Raw genomic sequence first — 18,686 nt, 5'->3', positions numbered from 1 at the left:
TTAAAGCAGTTGAACCATCGGCTTAGAGGTCCATTCATTTGAACTTTAAACACTAGTAGAGGATTAATTGTTCCTTTGACTGAACCTGCGTTATATTTTTATGCAGTTTGTAGTATCTCGCTCCAACCATGCCGGCTAGGAGTGCCACTATTTCATTTCCAGCAAAAAGACTGAATAAATGCTGGGTCACCGATGAAGGAGTGTTAACTCAACCAGTTGGCTACAGCAGGAAACCAAGGGCTCAAAGAAGCTCCTAATTCTCATCTCCTTATATCTCTCAAAAAAAAAAAATATTCTCATCTCCTTATTCAGGTTTCAACTGATTTGTACTATCCAGGTCCATGGATTTCATACGACAATACAATTAACAGGTTTGAGACCATGCAACAAACACACTTTCATTTGATCATCCTATAATAGAGCACGCAACCTGTGAGCACACTATAAACTCTCATTGAACAGCCAATATACAAGAATTCGGTAGTTCAGAAATTATTACGAACACAAAATAATTCACCTAAAAAGAATACCTAACCAAAGCCCTAGAATCCAAAATCAATCTGTAAAAAGAATCATCAATATCCAAAAAACAAAAAAGGAGAGAGAGAAAGAGGTTGACCACGGTCCATTCAATCTGTTTCGCATGACCGTACATAAAAAAATAATATCAATACTCAATATATGTGCAGTATTTGGCGTGGTTGCACTTTAAAAGTTAGCCCACCCTGGTGGTTGCTGGTTCTCTGGATTCATTGTTACTCCACTGAATCTCTGTGAAGAACACTCTCGAGCATCAGTCCCGGATAGATGTGCATTATTTGGCGGTGGCACTATGAGAGTTTCTAGACCAAAGCCTAATAGATCATTAGATGAGCTTGTGGCCTTTCGTTCAGTTGAATTTTGCAACCCATTGATTGGTCCAGCTGGCAGTTTACTATGATAACCGTTTGGTGTTGGCTGGGGTTTCGGCTCAGTAAAAGCCAGCCACTGTTTGGCATCCGAGTTGGGCAATGAAGAGCTGCTTGCGAACATTCCTTGGTGGCGTTCCCGCACAGTTCCTTCAGTTTTCTCCCTTTGCTACAATAGTTGTGAGGACCATACATATAGTTAGTGCAGTTATTTCCTCTAGTTGAAAAGCAAAAGCTAGATATTTGCAAATATAAAGGTCTAGGTAGGGCTAGAAGCAGAACTAAGATTCCAGGCCCTAATGGCAGAAGCTCAAAATTTCTGTTTGGCCATGCTGTAGCATATTTCTCTTTGATGAACAGTATTTGGGTAAAGTTACTAGGAGCTTTTGCTTTTAGTGCTAGGAATCTCATTTTAGCTTCCCACCGTAGTAGGTTTAGAAGTAACTATCTGCTAAATGCTCCACTGCAGGTGTTGCAACTAAAAGCAGAAGTAGAAGCAAAGGCCAAACTGGGACTTGCAATATTTTAGTTATCGCTGTAGCAAAAGCTCTTAGGAGACTTTAACAACATTGCTAGGGCTTCTTTGAATAGCACTTCGTGGAAGCTCTAACTCGACCAAACAATCCCTTAGCAGAAGGAGAAGAAAAAGAGCAAAATTTCGGTGCAGTTTTAAAGAAGGTTAATTGAAGAGAGCATCAAACTAATTAAGGAATCAGAGTAAAATTTACCAGAGTTTGTAACTGTGGATTGCTCTTCAAGCTACAATTTGTCAGAGATGATGCTGGTGCTGCTGCAAGGGCTTGCTTCAGATGTTGGATCTCCTGCCTCTGGGAGTGACAGATGGTGGAGAGTTCCTCATACTTAGAATTTATCTCCTTTTTTTCCATGTTAGTTTTCTTGAGTTGTTCCTTGAGATTCTGTACTTCTTCTTCCAACTCTTTTCTCCTGGATAAATTATCTTTGCTATCGCCACCGGTGCTCCCAGAATTAACCTTACTGGTATCAAAATCAGCCACGAATGTGTTAAATGCTGCAGTCTGAAATGATGGCTTTCCCCCAGGATTTGGCATAATCGTTTTCTGGGAATCATGAATTGAAAAATCAGCACTATTTCTGATGTCCATTCTATTCTGATTCTGCTTGGTCAATGAAGTTTTGATCTGTTCTTTCTCGAATAAGGGCCGATTATTTTCTACTACTGGTGGATTCTGCGCATGCTGTGTGGACCAAAATGCACCAATTGGAGCTTGGCCTGTTCTTGATAATTTAGACTCCAGCATCTCCTGCTCAGCAGCTTGTGAGGTACTTCTCACCTGTTCCTTTGATGAGGGTGGAGGAGGAGGGCTTCTCCTCGGCATCATAGGAGTCCTTTTGTGGGCTTCTGGGTAATTAATACTTCATCTATCAAAATCATCAAACTAAAGGCTAGGAGGGAAAAGATCTATAGAACAAAGGATAGAGACTAGGAACATCGATTTTCAAGTATATAGTTACTACCTGATTGAAAGTCTCAATCCACTGCTAGGTTTTTCACTTTTTCTCTGTTTTGGGGGCAGCAGGGCTGGGGGTTCTTGAAGCATAGATAATTCATTTGAGTACTACTATATATTGGGCATATAGATTTGTATATATCCATGTATATCTTTGTTTGTTCGCAATTTCTTTTGGGATACAAATTTAAGGTGTGAAAATGAAACAGAGAATGCAATCAAAATTCTATGCAAGAATCTTCAATGACACCAAGCAAATTCACAAACCCTTTTTTTTTTTTTGAGAGAGAAAGGTAGCATTCTACTTGCTCCGTTTTTTTTTTTTTGGAAACAAACCAGCTAGAAATGTGAGGCAATTAGGCTTCAAACTTAGGATCTCAGGTATCAACCGTCAAATCCTTTGCCACTTGCGCCAGGGATGGTTGCTAAATTCACAAACCATTTATATACCAAATTTTACATGTTCATGCAGAAAAGCTAAATTATGTTTTTCAATATTTTCTCACCTTCATCAAGCAAAACTGAGGCAGGAGTTATGCCAATAGCAGATGGGATTCCATCAGGTAGGTTTTTCTGCAACTCCATAGGTAGTTGCTCGTTAACACGAAACCACACCTGCAATTTACAAGGGACATACTATCAGCAAAAAGGAATTTAGCTAATTTTCAGCTATGAGGCTACTGCATATGCAACAATCTTCTATGACTAACCTAGTGTGATGGAGATGAATTGCCAATCAGGCAGAGCCCTTGCCTGTGTAATGTCTGGTCTGGCACTTGGAGAGGATTCCAACATGTCTTTAATGAGGCCTGTAATGAAAGAGCTGCATTTAGGTATATCAGGGATTTGGTAGTTTCCATTCAGTATCTGAAGCTTTGACTCGCCATCAAATGCCAATTTCAGGTAGCAGATTCTGTGAAGAAGACATCCGAGAGCCTGCCAGATGTAGGAAGATTAACAGATGGCTTGGTCTTACTTTACAAAGGTTGCATATGAAAAGAGAGGATAAATCCACTAGACGCACAAAAGCCAACTGACTCAGTGCCCCTAAACTTGTCTAGCCTTTCATAAAAAGAAGGGCAACAGCTGAAGTTGACAACCATGTGCTATTGGCTATGACAAAATATTGCTAGAATTAGCGGGTAGGTGGTTGATTGAAACAGATTGGTTGTTTCAGATAGTTAGTATCAAATTTCTTCAAAGTTCAAAGGTGTTTGATGCATATTTCCAAATAAACAATAGCATTTTTTTTTCTTTTTTGAGAAGTACAGAAGAACACTATAATCATGTACCGAAATATAAAAACAGCCTGATTACATTATCAATGACGATAGTTCAGTAGCGAATGCAAATCATATTTTGCATATAACAACATAAAGTGCATACGTACAACTTATTTTCAAGTACACTTTTGAGCAATGAAGATGCTAAGTGCATATCATAGTGGGAAAAACACAAGATCTCAAATTCAAGTTGCTCACCCAAATGTCCACCTTTTCACTGATGACCTCCTTTCTATAAAGATCCCACATCTGTCAGAAGCAAAACAGAAGTGCATTTAATGTACGTGTGCTCTAAAACAACCACTTTTAAGTTCTTTTTTTAAACAAAAATCATCAAAATTGAAAAACAATGTGGTTCTATGTTATACCTCAGGGGCTCTATATGCTGGAGTTGTATGCTTTCTAATGTTGTCTTCTTCAATGCCCATTTCCTCTGGCCTGTCGAAGCGCTTGTGGTTGGTTGAAGTGCTTCCAAAATCACATAGTTTCCAAGCTCCGTTAGAACCAAGCAGAACATTTTCAACTTTCAAGTCTCTGTAGGTCATGGCACAAAAGGTTTTACATCAGAATTTTGGACAAGAGAGTCCTTTGAGAAAAATAGGTGAACACTTTGCATCAGGAGTTACTGTTGCACTAACATAAAAATGTGAGGACTCCATAGTGCAGCCATAATAAGGGTGAAAAATGAATTTGCACTTACATATCGACAAAATCAATGTCTCATGTTGGAGATAAATCCTGATATGGAGATCTAGACAAATACCACATTTGCAAGCATTTCCATTACACAGGAATATACTATCAGTTGTAGAGATCTTTGATACAGAAGTTGATATATAGCATACTTGGGTAACATATACAAAAAAAATAATATCAAGAAAAATGCAGGAGGCATCGAGAAACTAACTCCTAATTCTGACATATGTGACTTCAGCAAAGCAAGTAACCTAAGACACCAAGAAGTCGATTCTTTTCTAGTACATAAACAGTAAGAATCACAAATTCCAAAAGCAGATGCATAAATAAAGTCCACATACCTATGAGCAACGGGTGGCGACTGGCTATGCATGGCAAATACAGCATTGCAAACATCTCTGAGAATCAAAAGCACCTGCCTCTCCTCAAAGTATGCGCCCCCTCTGTCCTCTAGAGCATTAACCAATGACTTCTCACAGAACTCCATCAGGAGCAATGCTTCCTTCATCCTGCCTGTATCCGTTATGGTATGAGCAACAAGATTGACAACATTTGGATGCCCTTTGAGCAGCAGCATTACTTTGATCTCCTTCGTGATAAGATCCAACGAATCTTGATCATTGCAGATCATATGCTTTAGAGCATACTGCTTCGACGCGTCTGCAGAATCACGGGCGATATAGACACAGGAAAACCCTCCTTCTGCTATGACATTTCGAACGTTGACCTTCACATTGCCGACGGCAACTGTGCGGCCTTCTAAGTTGGTAGGTTCTTTACCCGCGAAGGGCTTGAACATCCACATGATCAAAACGATCAAAAATAATTCTCTGATTTCTGTACAAAGATATAAAAGTTCAGAAATCAGAAACAGATAGATCAGTAGCCATCGGTTCCTAGTTTTAGTTATTTCACCAACATCTGATCAATATCGTCTAATAAAGTCTATTACCAGATCTGCGACATTAGAGAATAGGATGTCTAGGGAATATGTCTCCTCGTATCTATAACAAGCAGTAATTTTTCTTTGCATTTGAGATGTTAAATCGTATCCCATCGTATATTAGATGTGGAGTCGCTTAACGATAATCAATGGCTCGCGTCTACACTAAGAAATAAGGATCGGATCCACAGATCGAGTTACAAAACCATTCAGATCGGAAACAAAGCCATAGTTTGTAAATATTATGTGAAATGCTAAGATCCAATGGAGACGATGAGAGTAAACGGAAGAAGAAACCTACGCACCGAAGAGAAGATCTGGGAACTCCAATGCCAATGGCGATCGCGATACTTAGATCGTACGCGCAATGTGGATGCGGAGAAGAGAGAGATCGGAGGAGATTAGTTTCGGATTTGATGGATTTGGATTCTTGTCCTCTAGGATAATGGAATGAGACGAAAGAGGAGGAGAGAAGGATAAGAGAGGAAGCGGTGAGGAGAGAGGCGTGTCTCCGAGGGCCGTGTATTTATAGGCGCAGTAGCTTTGTCCCGAAGAGGGAGTCTCGCACGTGGCACAAGCCGTAGGGTTCTGTAGACCATTCGTCAAACCTGTCCATCGCGACTTAACTCCAGTTGATTTGGATTTTGCACCAGTTTGTCGAGCGCGATTTATTAACCTTTCGAGGTAGCAAACGTGTAACAAAAATATTTCATGATACGCATGTAACTGATCTTATGAATTAATAAATCGTTGCTTTGGTTTCAATTTGCAAGTATCAATGTTGCATTTAACCTGATCTTATTTGACTGGTGTGATTCAATTTGGGACCCTGCAGCACCTTTTTCTCTAATCTAATTTGGTTCTAATTTACGTTCTTCTCTCCCTTGTTTGCTCTTGGTACAATGGTACGTGAGGTAGAGATAAAGGAGATAAAAGATGAGGAGCCCCTGTCGTCGGTTACTCTTTACTTTTCAGGTTGACAAATAGCAAGCTAGACCATTTGGGTAAAGGGACTTGATGGCCTCGCACTAACCGCCAAATTGAACTGGATCCCCAGCGGATACAACTCCAATGCTAAGATTCTCAAATTGAACTGGGCTGACCCGGCCCAATTCTTACGCGCGCAGTTGTTGAATGCACTTCTAAAGGATGGGCTCGCTTTGTATTGTTTTAGATCCAGATTTGGTCTGTGCAAAATTGTCTTCAAAACAGCAGTAAAAACTCTCTATTGAAGTCCTCTGATCAACTATTTCTTGTGATACACACAAGGATGTCAACTTTTACGTTGGAGCCACTGCTTTTGGAATAGGTGTGATTTTGAAGATGCTAGATTGTTTCGCACTTCATCAATCTACAATGTTAATTTATTCGACAACCAAAAAAAAAAAGAAAAAAAAATCAGTGATAACTTTTTCTGATCTCTTTATATTTTTTGGAGAAGACATCATATTGCATCCGTTCAAGGTGGCAATGCAAGATAACTAATAATGAGTAGACTAGATTAGAAAAGTTCATTCATCAGCATATTTAATCACATAGAATTTATGATTATATATATATATATAATATTCTTAAAAAATAATAATTATATATTGAGGGCTAATATTTTTGTTTGACAAATATTTGCCAGCTACCACACGGCTCACTAACAAGATGTTCAATGAGCCAAACCAAGTAAGTGCTTAAGACCTGCGATTTTGTGGGAGAGAATGTTTGCGTAGTGAACAACAAAAGTTGATTGGGTCAGAAATACTTTTGGTCTCGACCGTTGGCCAGCTCAAAACTGGACCCCAAAAACTGCAAGGAGGAAACGTAGAATGCACAAACCAAAGTTTGAGTAGTGCCGCCTGTGTCGGCATGCTTTGGACTTTTTTTTAGCAGCGTAGGCTTTGCAATGAAGTTGTTTAGTAATACATTGTCTCTTTCCTTTCTCATAATAGTAGAACTACAGCACCTGGAGGATCCTCACTGTTTAGATATTAGATCGAAGGTGCGAATATGACAGTTTAGATATTACATCGAAGGTAGATGTGGGAAGATATATATTGGCCTAACAATTAATGTGTAAGATCTGCATGTTTTACGGAGCCAACTAGTAACAGATGCTCATATCGGAAAATAAAAGCACGTTACCATCTTCTACTAATGCTTTTGGTTTGCAGCAGATACTTCTTCCCATTAAAAAATCCCTCTCGACGTTCTTAGTTTCTCATTTGCCCTTGTCATTTTATGAACGTGGACATGTAATGCTTATACTAGTGTAGTAATCCGTACGATACGACAAATAAATAATTAAAAATAAAAGAAATAAAAAAGAGAAAATGGTGATAAAAAAAACGATGATGAGAGATGAAATTCATCTTATCAAGAAATATAACAGTAGAAGAAAGGGGAAGAGGAACACTTATGTTTACTGCAGAGATGTGGCTCGATTCTGTTCAAACAAAAAGAAGAAAAACTTGAATCGATTCTGAGTTGGAGTCCACACTTGACAGTGATCGTTTGGTTCAAGTAAAGAAAGAAAAAAATTCGATTGAAAGATGAAAACATGTGGAGTAATTGAGCCAGTTTGGCCCAATGCAACAGGTTGACCCAATTTGATTCAAGTAAAAAAAGAGAAAAACCAAACCCGGTTCAAGCAAAAAAAAAAAAAACAGTGAAAAACTTGAGCTGGTTTGAATGAGCCCATACTTAACAATGATCGGTTTAGTTTAACCCAAAAAAGAAATTTGGTTCGGTCCAAGCAAAAAATATATAAAAGAATTTGAGCCTATTCGAGATAAGCCCACACTCAATCAATAAATAAAAAGAATGTTGCCATGTGACAATTTAGAAAGTATAATGTATGGTATAAATAAATATAGATACTTCATATTTTCATAGATAAAGACATTTTAACCAAAGAATATTTATATGATGGAGAGGGAGAGTCCACCATACATACAGGTCATTGAGCAGTAGAGAACATTGTAAGTATTTGAATATTCTTAACACAATGCATGCCGTGAAAAAAGAAATTTGTTTCTGGGGTCAATTATCCGGTCTCTTCCTTTCCAGGTTAGCGAAACCTGGTTTGACCATTTTGGACCCGTGCGTGCAAATCTCTCGAGTGCAACGGTGACATATAAGCTCTTCATTTAAGGATTCTGACACAAGCGGTTGGAAGCCACCGACCAACCGCGTGACGTCGCAATACATGCTATTTGCATTAGATGATAAGCAAAGCTGTACAAAATATTTTGCATCCCATATTCCATACGGATTCTATACGAACTCGTACCGAATTCCATAAAAAATTAGTATATGAATTAAAATTTTGAATATCAATTCAAATATTTTATGTTCATAGTTGACTTGGATTCGGTTTGAATCCGACTTTTAAATGGTAAAGGTTCGAAATAATTTTCAAATCTGGATTCGTATCCTAATTCAATGAAATATTCAATAGTTGAACTTTTGAAGTGGAGGGATTAATTTTCATAGTACTTATAAATGAGGGAACTCTATATATTTTTATCCTAATGAAATTCTAGCCACTCTTTTATTCTTCTTTTTTTTTCTAATTTTTTTACTCTTTATTTTTTACTCATTTTTTTATTTTATTTCCGTCTTAAAGTTTTTTATAAAACATATGTATACGGTTATTCGTATCCGATCTGTATCCGATTTTAAACGGATAGCCACTATTTAGACCCGTTCAAATAAATTCGGATCGGGTCCGAAATTAAATTGGTATATATATATATATATATATATATAGAATTGAGCTAGAATACTTTTACAAGTATTACCCCCATGATGCTATTATGTTTTTAGCCATTGGATCTACTCCTTGATTACTAATTGTCCTTGGATCAAACACTATTCCACCTACCACCACCTACCACCATCATCTCAACCTCACATCTCTTCATCCAATGGCTAAAAACTCAAAAGCACCACTCACATAATACTTTTATAAGTATTCTAGCTCAACTCTATATATATATATATAGAATTGAGCTATATTTTTAAAAGTACCAAGTCATTGGTGCTTGTAAGTTTTTAGCCCTTAGATTAAGGAATGTGCGGTTAAGATGATGTGGGCTCCCTAGGGTTAAGTGGATGGTTGGTTGAATAGTATAATCTAGCGGGTTAAAACGATCAAAGACGTAGATCTAGCGGTAAAAAATTTACAAGTACCAAATACTTGTTACTTTTACAAACACCATAGCCGGACTATATATATATATATATATATATATATATATATATATATATATATATATATATATATATATATAGAATTATGCTACTATACTATCGATAGTACCAAGTCTTTGGTACTATTGAGTTTTCGGCCGTTGGATGAAAGGATGTGCGGTTAGGATGATAGTGGTTCCCTAGCGTTGAGTGGGTGGTTGGTTTAATAGTATAATCTAACGGGTGGAAATGATCAAAGTATAGATCTAACGGTAGACAAACTCAACAGTACTAAGGATTTGGTTCTATCGATAGTATTAGAATATATTGATATATATATATATATATATATTATAATATTATTATATAATATATATATATATATAAAAGATTTTTTTTTATTTATAGAGTACGGATACCACCAGGCACCTATGAGTGATTAGGAGGCGAAGCAAATGACCAGACACCCCCCTTGTGCGTGCGCCGTGAAGATAAAGATAAAGCCCGCACTAACGTCTATATCTTTGGATTTGTAGCAAGCATTGATAACGCGATCCGCCTACGGTTTTTTTCTCTTTTAATTATTATAATAATAATAATAATTATATTGTTATTATCATTGGCTAAGAGACGTCCATCTCATCTTCGTCGAGCCCGAGTCCGAGCTGTCTCTATAAATCCCGCCCTTTTTCCTCTCCTCCTTCGTAGCCCCCATTTGGAACCATCTCTCTCGCCTCGATCTTGGTCGAAGGCTCTGGAAGGTTCCCGAACCGTCCGTCCGATCGCCGTGAAGCCCGATCTCGATGGCGGCGGCGGTGGCGTCGTCTCCGCCGTGGAGTAGGTTGGAGGATAAGGTGGTGATGGTCACCGGCGCCTCCTCCGGGATCGGCCGCGATTTTTGCATCGACCTCGCGCGCGCCGGGTGCCGCGTCGTGGCGGCGGCGCGGAGGATCGATCGGTTGAGAGCCCTCTGCGAGGAGATCAACGGCTCGGGATCGTCTTCGTCGTCACCCTCGGCGGCGGGCCGGGATCGCTCCGCCGTCCGATCGGTCGCCGTGGAGCTTGACGTGAGCGCCGAGGAATCGGCTATAGAAGCCGCGGTGGGGAGGGCGTGGGGCGCCTTCGGAAGGATCGATGCGTTGGTGAACAACGCCGGGATCCGCGGTGAGAGATTATTTTATCGCCGAGCGATCTCACACTCCTTTTCTATTTGTTTTTTTAATTAACTATAAATTGAACGGAATGTGGTCTTTGTTAACAGAATACGAGGAAACCTCTAAATCGGCTGGTCAAGATTTATTTATTTTTTTTAAATTTAAACTGTTCATGCTTTTTAATCTTTTAATTGGTCTAATTTCATGAGGTTAGAGACGGGACGCTTTTGACATTAAGCAATTCGTCCGTACTTTTTTTTTGAAATAAAGGAGAGAGAGAGAGAGAGAGGTATTGTGCTATGTATTTTATTTTTTAAAAAAATAAATTAAAAAAAATAAAATACGGAATTTAAAATTTTGAATGTCAATCATTAAATTCTTACTATATGTGCTAAAGCCGGTCGGCCGTACGGTTCTTATTGATTCACTGAATAAGTATGAGACAATAAAGTCCTCATTTACTATCATTTATTATTGTCTTTCACATCACTAATTCCCTTTCATCAATTAAAATAAAATATTTGGTATTATACCTTTGTTGCTGCACTTTTGCTTTTTTTAATTACTTTTCCTTGGAAGGGTGAAAGAGACGGATAGACACTTGCCCAACCTTTTGCGACCGGTATGATATTAATTTTTCCCGAACATTGGTTGATGGTCCTGCGACTGGTAGAGCATGTGTGGCCTAATAATGAAAAAACTGAGGCCTTTGTTTGGTAATCTTACTTCCCAATAAGATTTATAAGATAATTATTGAAAATGCAATGAATAGTTGTAGATAGATATGCTTGTTGTATTTTGGTACGGTGAGTTCAATTTGTTTACCATATGCCATATGGGCTATTTTTCTTATTCCATGTCTTGTGATTACTTGAGTGCTTATATTGTTGTACTAGTAACTATTCTTTGAAGCCTTGCTCCTTGGGTGTTTTCAGATGCAAATCTAACATGATGTTGCTTGGTTGATGGCTTTGTGCTCCAGGTGGGGTCCGTTCCCCTTTAGATTGGTCTGAGGGTGATTGGAATGCCAACATTAGGACAAACCTAACTGGACAATGGCTGGTAACAAAGCATGTGTGCAGGCACATGCGAGATGCGAAGCTAAAGGGATCGGTAATCAACATTTCATCCATTGGCGCTATTAACCGTGGACATCTACCGGGGGGGATTGCTTATGCTGCATCGAAAGCGGGTGTTAATACCATCACTAAGGTGATGTTTTACGTACAAATTCTTTCTTCGTCTTGATGATCAAACGTGCAATTATCTGTAATTATTACAATATTCCCGTCAGAACTACTTTCTTCCCAATTAGCGGGCTCTCCTCATAAATTGTTAAAATAAATTGTTAAAATTATGAATGCCACATTGGTTAGCAACAAGAATCTTGGAAAATATGTAATACGTAAGGATTTCCGCACCTATACAATAATGTGTAAAAGATTGTTCTGCTTGTAGTTTTAAAGTTGCAATAATCAGAAGGTACAATTGAATACAATAAGCTGACATCTATCTGTCATTTAATTTTGTATTTCATTTTGTAGATTAAACAAATTTATGTATTTTTTGTGCAGGTTATGGCTTTGGAATTGGGGGAATATAGCATAAGAGTGAACTGCATCGCACCTGGGCTATTCATGTCTGAGATAACTGCTGCTCTCATGCAGAAGGAATGGCTCAAAACTGTATGCGAGAGGACAGTTCCCTTACGAACTTATGGAACATCCGATCCCGCGTTGACGTCCCTTGTCCGATATCTGATCCATGATTCCTCAGACTATGTGACGGGCAACATCTTCATCGTCGACTCTGGTGTCACCCTGCCAGGTGTCCCCATCTTCTCTTCTCTATGATCTCAGACTATGCGCAACTGGTCGTGAATAAGTTTGAAACCCCCGGAATTGGAATGCCATTGTACTCAAAAAGTGATACTAGATGCAGTTTGCATGCGAACTTGAACTGTAATTAGACGAAGAATTGAGAGTATGCCATGGTTTCAGGTCACTATTACATTTTATCATATTGTTATGGTTCTCTGCATGGCAATTGCAAATATTGTTGCTCCGAAATATCAAGCTGTGCTCTGTTAAGTTAGAAGTGATCATTATGGATTGGATCAGGGTTGTAACATAGCTTAATCGCTTTTTCTCCTTTTTCAGAGTATTATACCAACTCATTGATCAGAGCTGCATTAATACCTACCAGAGAGGGAAAGAACATGTAAATCATTATCAGCCTTAGCGCATGCGTTCATTGTTTAGGGAGCAACTTCGTTGTTCTGGAAAGGATTAAGAAAAGGGATTTGTTGCAGGCAAAACTTAAAAATGAGTTTCTAGGCCCAAGCGTAGAAAGGCAAGAGGAAACTCTTATTTCTGAGGCAGTAAAAAGCTAGTTGATAGATTTCAATCAAAATATATTCATACTTAGATTTCATTAAAAGAAAAGGGACAAATAATTCAATTTGAATAGCACTTAGTAGACGCCTAGTCTCCTGAAAGAAACTTCTTGAGGTAAAAGAGAATTTTTACGATCTTTTAAGATGCACATCTTTCCTACAATTGAATCGCACTCTATAGTATCTTTAGATTCGTACAAAATGAAATATAAGAAGGCATTTCCATTGTATGCTAACACATGAATTTTGTCTATTGTATACAAAAAGAAAAATACATTAAAACACTGACGACTGTTTCGTTACACAAATGCATTCATTTGGCATAACATATTGCAGTTTAATTACAATTCCCCTGGCAACCAACTGCTAGTAGTAGTTGACAATCTCATATGCAAACAAATGAAACTTCCTGAATCCCCTTCTTTTTTTTCTGTGTTACTTTTTCTTTGACGCACTTAGTGTAGAAACAGAGAACTTTACAAGTACTCTCGAATGTTAAAACAAGTCACCTCTTTAAGAAAGACTTACGAACGGTAAATCATAGCAATCTTCAAAAAAAAAAAAAAAAACAAAGGAAAAAGAAAAAAGAAAAAAAAAGAGGGCACAAGAACTGACCTTTTGCAACTTCTTACGACATATTAATTAGATATACTGGAACTGCTTTGACGCATCACTAGTAGACAAATAGATGATAAGAAGATTTTTGAAAAGAACCTTCTACCATATAAGGCTGCTTAAATCTACACAAAAATTTTGGGCACTTGCTTACCTTGCCGTCATTAAAAATTTCCTACATTATAAATCATGAGAAGAACCGTAGTTGTCTTCAAAATATGCGTACCGAACAAAAGTTAGAAGCACATCTGATGCCCCTCATTGCTTTGGGGTAAGATCCACGAAGCAAAAGCTCTCTTCCTTGTAGAAATTCGCAGGAAGTTCATGCGGCCACAGCTAGTGTTTTTTTATTGCAGCACTGACTTTTTGAATATTGGTGCATTTCTCTTGGGAAGAGGAATTTTCTTTTACTGCGAAGATATTGACCTCTTTAACCTTTTCCATTTTTTGGGTCCTTCAGGATGAAGATTAACAACATATTTCTCGAATCGTGCATCTGAGCATGCAAGAATAGTACTCAAGGCTGCTCGGTTCTGCACCATCTTTCTATTCTTGGTTGGTATCACTATCCCTTGCTCAGTAAGCCATTTATACATTGAAAACCTACGGCTTATTTTCTCCATATTATAGCACAAAAATGTCGGGAAAGCAGCGAGCGATTCTAGAGAATAACCCAACTCGTTCAATAGATAGTCAATCTTCTTCTCGATCACGTCGGTAGATTGGTTAAGTATTGGAGGTACTGCTTTGATCATTTCAGAAACCGTGTGGTAGTCTAATCCGGCATTCACCACACAGTCAAATCTTTCCTGCAGTTGGTCCCCTCTGCCTCGGAACTTGGATAGTGCTTTTGCCATCTCATCAGAATTCTCGACAAACCCTAGCTGTAACAAGAAGTCGGTCTTCTCTTGAAGAAATATGCCATCGACCTTTGGTAAGTTCACTACATTGCTCTTTTTTCTTGAGACTAAAGTATTAAACTGGCTTGGATCCTTCTTGATGATGCCACACAACTTTTTAGCAGGCATATTTAAGGTTTTTAATACAACATCTGGTCTTTTACAGGAACAAGAACCCAAAACTTGAGGATGAGAACAAAGCATATTTGCAATATCTTCTGCTTCCATTCCTATCTCAGCTAGGAAGTGCACAGACTGCCACAAATTCTTTGTGAAATTTCCCAGTAAAATGCGAGGATACTGCAAGAACAAAGTTAATATGCCGTTCATCTTGAGCCCTAGTTTTAACAACATGGCGACAAGAATATATATCTTTTTCCCTGAATCATCGAAAATAAATTTTGGGTATTTCTTAATTAGACTGGCCAAATCCCTCTTGTCACAGCCCATTCCATCGAGGAAATTCAGCATCTCAAGTATTCTATTCCAGCTGTACATGCTTTTGTCAGAGAAACATCCTCTGATCCAATCCAGCTCAACCCCTATACTCTTCAACTTGTTGAGAACCTGAAGAAATTCCACATCTATATCCCCAACTAAAAGTGAAGGGCAACAAGTGATCAATTTGATAATGGTGGGCTTGGTTAGGCCAAGATTCTCAAAAGCTTGAAGCTTCGAAGACAAGACGCCGTAGCCATATCTAAACATTTTGGTTCCCTCCTTATACATCTTCCCAATTTTACTGCGAGGAACCCCGTAATTACAAAGCACGTGGTAATTCTCAAGCAGAATATCATCATCACTAAGATACATCAGATTTCTCGGAAGGAGAGAATAAAATTCCGAGGGTTTCAAGCCCAAGCTCTCGAAGAATGGCTCGAACTCATTAATGGGGTTGTAGCGAAGAAACTTAGTGAGAGACCGGCCTTTATCGTGCTCGTTTTCAAACCGAGAAAGAAGATTCTGAAGAAAGACAGGGCAGTTCTTGCTCATGTGCTCTGCATCAGTGAAATGTAAGCTTCGAGTACCATGAAGGTACTCAAAAAGAGCATTCTGCGCGTCTGATCTACCGGCCCGAGAAATCCGTAAGGCCAAGGGGCCATCCTGAGATGGTCTTGAATCCATTACCGCATAGTAATCAGAATACACCGATCGAGTGCCGGAGAAGAATCGGTACTGCTGATGCTGATGATCGAGCAATTTACGAGCAAAAGTGAGGTTTGCAACATCGGTATACAAATTACTATGAGAAAACCATCCTGTTCTAAAGCCTAATGATGAGTAGTTCCTCAATCTTCCGGAAAATATGGCTGGGGGAACCAAATCGATACAAAGAAACCTTTTTTGTGGCAAATGGCAATACGAGTCCCTCCGAAAACCAAAAATTCTCGTAGAAATGAGCGAGCTACTCAATTCGGTGAGCATTTGGGAGGAACTCGCACTTCGAACTAATCGGTTAGTGAAAGAGAGCATGACTATTCCCAGGTTTCAAGCAGAGCGGAAGGCTCGGAAACCTCAACAAAAATCACCGTCCATGTGTAGCTTTTCTTCAGATCAAATCATAAATAGAGCAGGGTTTATGCCCTTACCTCGATTTGGGATCTCTCTACCTCCTCCCCCGATCGAAGAACGATCCACTGATGCGTTTGGGCGTGGGCAAAACCCTAGTCGTTCCGAACGGAGGTTTTGAAGGTGGAACTCCGAGGGAGAGGGTTCTTAAAACGGGGCCCCTTGAGGAAGAAGGTATGTTTCATCCGTCTGATTTAGATCGGACGGTTCAAGACCATCGGCCTAAATAACACACTGGTTCTGTAGTCTCTACTAAACCCCTATTTTAACCCCTCCACTCTCCATTCTTTCTGTGTGTCGAATCGAACAAACCCCTCGCCCTGAAGAAGAAGAAGAAGAAGAAGAAGAAGAAGTTCTCTTCACATTATGGCGAATCGTCGGGGCTTTATTGAGCGATTTGGGAGATTACCCAAAAGCTGGGGCTGAAGAGGTAACTCTGTTCTCTTCGAAATTTGGGATTTTCGCTCTTATTTTCCCTGCATCTTCTCAAATATCTTCGAAGTTACTATGACCCACTGGAGGAAAACCCTAGCTTTGGTTTCTCGATTTGGTTCAGTGGAAACTCGCGGTTTGTCAAAAGCCCTAGCTTTTTATGCTGCCGATGCTCTCTGCTGTAGGAAGATTTCAACTTTCCGATTTTTTCGAGATCTATGTGTGATAGAGTCATCAGCTTCCAAATGGGCGTCTCCCTTTTCTTCTAAAAGAGCATGTTCCTCCCATGCAAGCACACGTTCTTCGGCGAAAACCTCGTCTTTTGCGAGGAGTAGAGGTTTTAGTAATGAAGCTACAGCTCAAAGCCCTAGAGCTGTTGAGGAAGATCAAGAAGCAATTTTGGAACTGTTGCAAGGAGCGAGACGGAGCAGCCGTTCGGTGGTGGAGGCTCAGGAAGCACTTCTGGACTACCTTCACTGCACTCGAGGATTAAACTTCCCCGATGCCGAGCACATGAGTAAACACTCCCCTGTTTTTCTCCAGAAGCTACTGGAGAAGGTCGAAAAGGAGGAAGAAATAGGCAAGGCATTGACCCGGTTCTTTCGCTACCACCCTATTAATGAATTTGAGCCGTTCTTCGAGAGCATAGGTCTTAAGCCCGGCGAGTTCAATTCATTTCTGCCTCGTGATTTAATGTTCCTTTCTGATGATGAGCAGTTGCTAGAGAATTTCCGTGTTCTTTGCAATTATGGGATTGCTCGTAGCAAGATAGGGAAAATATATAGGGATGCTACCGAAATTTTTAAGTATAAATCGGGCGTATTGTTATTGAAGCTTCAGGCTTATGAGGGATTGGGACTCAGTAAGAGTAGCGTTATCAAGGTTGCGGCAGCAACTCCAGTTGTTTTGATCGGTGAAGTTAATGGGGAACTTGTAAAAGTTCTGGAGGGCCTAGACGATTTTGGAATCCAGCGAGATTGGATCGGGAGTGTTTTGTCCGATAAAAAGTTCTATGATTGGCGTAGGATGAATGCTCTTTTACAGTTTTTCATCGAATTAGGATTTAGTAAAGAAGAAATGGGAGATTTGATTAAATGGCATCCGGACTTTTTGCTCGATGGTTCTGGAAAGATGGTTTTCTCAGTGGTTGCACTTTTATCTAAGTTGGGAGGAGGAAAAAAGGATTTATTCGATCTATTTTCAAACTTCCCAAACATTACGATCGGCAATTTCACGAAGAACTTTCGAAAGGGTCTGCTATTCTTAATTGAGATTGAAATGAGTCCTGAGGATATTGAAAAGCTTTTGGTTTCTCATCCAGAAATATTTGGTTCTTGTTCGCTAAAGAAACCGAATAGCATCTTCACATATCTTAATGTCGGGAAAAAGCGTTTGTGTAGAATTATACAGGAGGATCCGCATCAGCTAAAGAAATATACATTGGGGACGAAACTATATCGTCTCCCGAACTCTGGTGCAGATGAAAGATCACTTAGAGAGAAGAAGAAATTTTTGATAAAAATAGGGTTTGCTGAGGAATCAGAAGATATGAAGAAGGCACTCAAGGTTTTTCGCGGTAAAGGTGATGAACTTCAACACCGCTATAATTTTCTGGTCGAAGCTGGTTTGGATCCGAATGATGTGGTTAATATGATCAAATTAGCTCCACAGGTTCTGAACCAGAAGATAGATGTCCTTGAGAGAAAAATTAGCTTCCTTGTAAATAACTTAGAATACCCGTTAAGCTCACTGGTGGCCTTCCCCTCGTATATGTCGTACACTGTTGAGAGGGTCAAACTTAGGTTCTTGATGTACAATTGGCTCAAAGATAGGGGAAAAGCTAGTCCGTGTTTAGCACTGAGCAGTGTCCTTGCTTGTTCTGATAAGGTGTTTATGAAGAAGTTTGTAAATCACCATCCAGAGGGTCCTGAAGTTTGGGAAAACTTCAAGAAAGCATTATCATTGGGCTAATTATGTACCCTTATTTTATTATATTCTGTTTTTAACATAGATCTTCTCCTTTGAATCTATTAACCAATTAGCAATTTATTATACCACAAGTTAAATAATTATGGACAAATATGATTAACTTGTTGAAAGCTCACTCTTTTTTTTTTTTT

General features: G+C 39.1%; 4 protein-coding genes across 6 annotated transcripts; 2 read left to right on the top strand and 2 right to left on the bottom strand.

The window, feature by feature from the left end:
* On the bottom strand, positions 378-5,818 carry LOC109704750 (AP2-associated protein kinase 1-like). Of its 3 annotated transcripts, XM_020225540.1 has the most exons (9): positions 5,626-5,818; positions 4,719-5,214; positions 4,050-4,215; positions 3,880-3,930; positions 3,283-3,334; positions 3,152-3,207; positions 2,905-3,013; positions 1,637-2,289; positions 378-1,077 (listed from the first exon to the last, which is right to left on the bottom strand). In XM_020225540.1, exons 2-9 carry the CDS (start codon positions 5,180-5,182, stop codon positions 709-711), a joined length of 1,920 nt encoding a protein of 639 aa, XP_020081129.1. In that variant the 5' UTR covers positions 5,183-5,214; positions 5,626-5,818; the 3' UTR covers positions 378-708. The 3 variants fall into 3 exon arrangements, with proteins under 3 accessions (XP_020081129.1, XP_020081117.1, XP_020081124.1); XM_020225528.1 differs by having other exon boundaries at positions 3,152-3,334; XM_020225535.1 differs by having other exon boundaries at positions 1,637-2,286; positions 3,152-3,334.
* LOC109725508 (uncharacterized oxidoreductase MT0793-like) lies at positions 10,046-12,807 on the top strand. Its single transcript, XM_020254721.1, has 3 exons — positions 10,046-10,666; positions 11,639-11,868; positions 12,231-12,807. The coding sequence occupies exons 1-3, from the start codon at positions 10,306-10,308 to the stop codon at positions 12,507-12,509; spliced, it is 870 nt and encodes a 289-aa protein (XP_020110310.1). The 5' UTR covers positions 10,046-10,305; the 3' UTR covers positions 12,510-12,807.
* LOC109726427 (transcription termination factor MTEF18, mitochondrial-like) lies at positions 13,310-16,335 on the bottom strand. Its single transcript, XM_020256007.1, has one exon. The coding sequence runs from the start codon at positions 16,036-16,038 to the stop codon at positions 14,074-14,076; it is 1,965 nt and encodes a 654-aa protein (XP_020111596.1). The 5' UTR covers positions 16,039-16,335; the 3' UTR covers positions 13,310-14,073.
* LOC109726435 (transcription termination factor MTEF18, mitochondrial-like) lies at positions 16,447-18,686 on the top strand. The gene has a single exon (XM_020256019.1). The coding sequence runs from the start codon at positions 16,642-16,644 to the stop codon at positions 18,535-18,537; it is 1,896 nt and encodes a 631-aa protein (XP_020111608.1). The 5' UTR covers positions 16,447-16,641; the 3' UTR covers positions 18,538-18,686.

The sequence above is a fragment of the Ananas comosus genome, linkage group 2 (assembly GCF_001540865.1).
Source record: "Ananas comosus cultivar F153 linkage group 2, ASM154086v1, whole genome shotgun sequence".
NCBI classification, from domain to species: Eukaryota; Viridiplantae; Streptophyta; class Magnoliopsida; order Poales; family Bromeliaceae; genus Ananas; species Ananas comosus.
This window is presented reverse-complemented; position numbering and strand designations above follow the sequence as displayed.